This window comes from Olea europaea, unplaced genomic scaffold (assembly GCF_002742605.1).
Source record: "Olea europaea var. sylvestris unplaced genomic scaffold, O_europaea_v1 scaffold1224, whole genome shotgun sequence".
NCBI lineage: Eukaryota > Viridiplantae > Streptophyta > Magnoliopsida > Lamiales > Oleaceae > Olea > Olea europaea.
In genome coordinates this window covers 94,088-97,910 of record NW_019229669.1, presented here as the reverse complement: position 1 = coordinate 97,910, position 3,823 = coordinate 94,088, and the positions used below count along the sequence as shown (strand labels likewise).

Here is a 3,823-nt window from a genome sequence, read left to right as displayed (position 1 = left end):
AAATCGAGAACATTCTTGTATGGCTAAAAATTAATTTGTAAAAATATTTTGATCATATTTCACTCATTTTACTTTCTAATTGCATCCAATCTTCAATACAGCGTGAAAATTCTTTAAGTCAAAATTCGTTAATTAGACTATCAAGTACTCAAGTTTTAGCTTGAATTATCTAGCCTTTTGGTCAATGAAGTAATATCAATTCATTTACAGATTCTTTCAAGCGTGACATTTGTAGCATAGATATACCAGATTGATAACTATTTGACATTGTGGATAGAGATGACAATTTATCCCGCCCCGATGGGTTGATGGGTCATAGGTCACGGGGCAAGGCGGGTTCGCGAGTATTTTTAAAAAAATAAATAAATAAATATATATATATATATACACATAGTATTTTTTTTTTTTTGGATATTATTTTTTCAAGTGTTTCTCTGAATATTGATGTTAATTTGCATTATTTGTTTTGAATTTTTAAATTTTGAATTTATATTTTATAATTTAATAGTATAACTCGAAATTTTGAAAATGTGTAAAAAAAAATAAAAAAATAAAAAAATTTAAATGGGCCAGTAAACGGGACAAAAAACTGCCCCGACCCCTCCCCGTTTAAGGTGGGGTGGGGGCGCGGGGCGACCGACCTGAACCCGCCCCATTGCCATCACTAATTGTGGAATTCCCGTAACTATTTTCTTCTTTCATCAATTCAATAGATCATTTTTTTACAGTGTTTATTAACTCGACAACTCAAGAACTTGTCCTTTCATACTTATCTAGTAACTTGGATGAGTTTTTTTGACACATATAAATCTATAAACGAAAAAAAAAAATATATATATATATATATAATAATAATAATAATAATAATAATAATAATAATAATAATAATAATAAAAATAAATAAATAAATAAAATAAAATAAAATAAAAAATCCCCAACTCCAGTTTCCTACATCTGGTCATCACCCATACTGTAAACTCAGAAAAAGAAAATCAAAATTGGATGATTCTTATCAACCATGATTTGAATTATCCAACAAATGGACCAAGATTTATGCCAAGGTGCTTCTTAAAAATTGGCACCTCTATAAGAAATTAGAATACAATCAGTCCATTTACAAAAACTAACAATCAATTCTAACATTTCAAACTTACATCTCTATATATTCTGAAGAAAGGATGGTCCTCAAAAGCTCCTTCAAATTAGCAAGAACATAGCGTGGCCCTGAGCTCTTCACTCCAATAAAATTCAGGAGCTGCTCTAAATCCTACAAAAAAATCATCGATTAACATAGAAAAGGTCATCGATATGGCACAAAAATAGCAATGTAATTTGTGATGAAGTCGATTGCAGATTGTGTGCAGAGATCAAAATTGGATATGAATAAATCCAATGTCATCTATAATAGGTTAGTCATAAAATTTCGTATTTAATAAAAATCATGTTGGTGGATTGAAGAAGATAAATGTTGGAATAATATTCATCACCTACTCCAGAGATCCTCTCAATAATCAAATGCATTCACAAAAAGTAGATAATATTATTACTTTTGTAACTAGAGTCCAGTAAAATCTTCTGCTTAATTTAAGTAAGAATATCCGCTAAAGGATAGGTACAGAAAAATTCAGAAGCTGAGTAATGAGCTCACACCACCATCTAGATCTAAACATCAGTAAAGGAATCAACACTCATGAGCAAAAGCACAAAAATGGGGACCGGTACAAATTTAAAAAGAAAAATTTATATGCCAAACTCTAAGCCTTGCATAACAGAAAATTTAAGTAAGATCATTAGTAGACTGTCTTATAATACTCCAAAAATTATGAATGTGTTTCAATATGGTTTGACACTAAAAAATTAAGAAGTGCTACATACCTTATTTAACAAGAACATAGCATAGGCTGCTCTTGTGAAGTCTTGCCCTTCTATAAAGAGAGGGAATTCTACCGACTTCAAACTTGTCAAACTTACTGAATAAGAGTCTGAACTGGACATTGAATGATCAATTGCAGGTGCATAATCACGTATATATGATCGAGAACCTCCTAGTCGTAAAGGGTAACGCAAAGGAACTTGTAAATAAGAAGCAATGAGTGAAATAGCCTACATAAATAACAAGCCATCATGATTAATAGACATTAAATTGCAATTAGTGCTCTGGCCTAGCCGTAAAGGGTAACGCAAAGGAACTTGTAAATAAGAAGCAATGAGTGAAACAGCCTACATAAATAACAAGCCATCATGATTAATAGAAGTTAAATTGCAATTAGTGCTCTGGCAATTAGCTAATGCCTACAGCAATGCCATAATCCAATAAAGATCATTGAAATCCAAAACAGGTGTAAACTAATTGCCAAGTTAATGACAAAAGTGATAATGTATAACAACTCCCCATTTATTTTAGATGTCCTATCACAATTCATCAAACTAAAACAGATTACGCTTGAAAAGATACATAAGTTGATAAAATGCCAGGCAAAGAGGAATAACGCACGTGTGCTATATATCCCAAGGCAGTCCAAGATCTCTTAACCTCCTTCTTATCAGTGAAGAAACTCATCTTTGTAAAAGGAATCATAGTGAGATGCAGACTTGAGATGGTCAAAGAGCCTTGATCAACAGGTTTTGATCCAGAAGGAAAACCTGCAAGTAGTGACAAGAAACAAAACTGAATAGAGATTAATCAAAATAAACCAACCAATCAAGGAATTCTAAGCTGTAATAATTATGGCAAAACCAAAACCATCAATTGCAGCTGGAATATTTTATATAAAGCAGAGTCAGCATATGATGCTTGCAGTCATGCATTGCTTATATCAACTTGGATGTGACTCCAGCATACACATATATTCAAATTGAAATCAGTGAGTAGGGAGGTAATGAGATTACAAACAATTGCAAAAATGCTGAGAACAATTCATAGAAGCCTCGACATGCAACACCTGAGATAACCAAGAAAACTATATAGAAAAATTAGCCTAACCAAGCCGAGGACGTCATCCATATAACATGACTATTAGAGATACAACCTATGAGCCACTCAGAAACTTCTAATCAATTCTTGGTGCTTGTATATAGACTTTGCAAATTTAGCAACCTCAGTGTACGAATTACCAAACAGACCCAACCCCTCTACTTTACCTATTAGAGCATGAATTTGACGGATTATTGGCTTAGAGAATTTCCCTAATTTTAAGCCTTATAAATTGCAATCTTTTAAATGCTGAGCAAAATAGACAAATTGACAACCAAAGGAGAAAAACCCCAATAAATAAGACATTTTGAATGCAATAAGAACACACTTGCAAGCCTGCACAAGTATATAGATGGTCACACATATTTATCCTTTTCTTCTTCAGTATAACATAAGATGAGACTATATCAGCAAATGCAACCAGAAACTACATATCTTAGTAATATTATTGCGACTAATGGCCTTTGGCACATAAAAAAATAACTACCAAGTTTCTAAAATTTTGGGTACCCTAGTACACACAATCATGCAGACCATGATAAAACATGCAAAGTTCTCTCCTTCAATTTTATAGAAAATAACATGACAAGAGAAAGGCAAACATGACTTCAACCCTCAACATCATTTACACTAAAATTATGGATCCAGATAAATGTAACTCAATGCGAGATAAAAGACTTAAAAAAGCTTCGAAGTTAGTTTCCTCTCCATACACGACTGGAGTAAGTGGAGAAGGCATGTTGACGCACGAGTGTTGATCTTTTTCGAGACGTTGACCCGGTTAAGAAGAAATATTTCTCTAAATGGCACTCCAGTTCAGGTGATGGGCAAGCATTTTTACCAATTCTT

The 3,823-nt window shown here is 32.8% G+C and overlaps 1 protein-coding gene across 1 annotated transcript; it reads right to left on the bottom strand.

Annotated features, from left to right (window-relative positions):
• Window positions 1-983: 983 nt before the first annotated feature.
• Window positions 984-3,511, bottom strand: LOC111374258. Its single transcript, XM_022996912.1, has 7 exons — window positions 3,485-3,511; window positions 3,311-3,401; window positions 3,115-3,198; window positions 2,495-2,643; window positions 2,163-2,220; window positions 1,876-2,045; window positions 984-1,267 (listed from the first exon to the last, which is right to left on the bottom strand). Exons 1-7 carry the CDS (start codon window positions 3,509-3,511, stop codon window positions 1,151-1,153), a joined length of 696 nt encoding a protein of 231 aa, XP_022852680.1. The 3' UTR covers window positions 984-1,150.
• Window positions 3,512-3,823: the final 312 nt, after the last annotated feature.

Excerpts from the sequence above, each read along its gene's own strand:
- LOC111374258 (XM_022996912.1), bottom strand. The coding sequence starts at position 3,511 with ATGGTCTGCATGATTGTGTGTACTAGG. Across the intron at positions 3,199-3,310 it reads CCATCTATATACTTGTGCAG|GCTTAAAATTAGGGAAATTC; the intron begins GCTTGCAAGTGT and ends GCAATTTATAAG. Across the intron at positions 2,221-2,494 it reads CCTTGGGATATATAGCACAC|GCTGTTTCACTCATTGCTTC; the intron begins GTGCGTTATTCC and ends TTATTTATGTAG.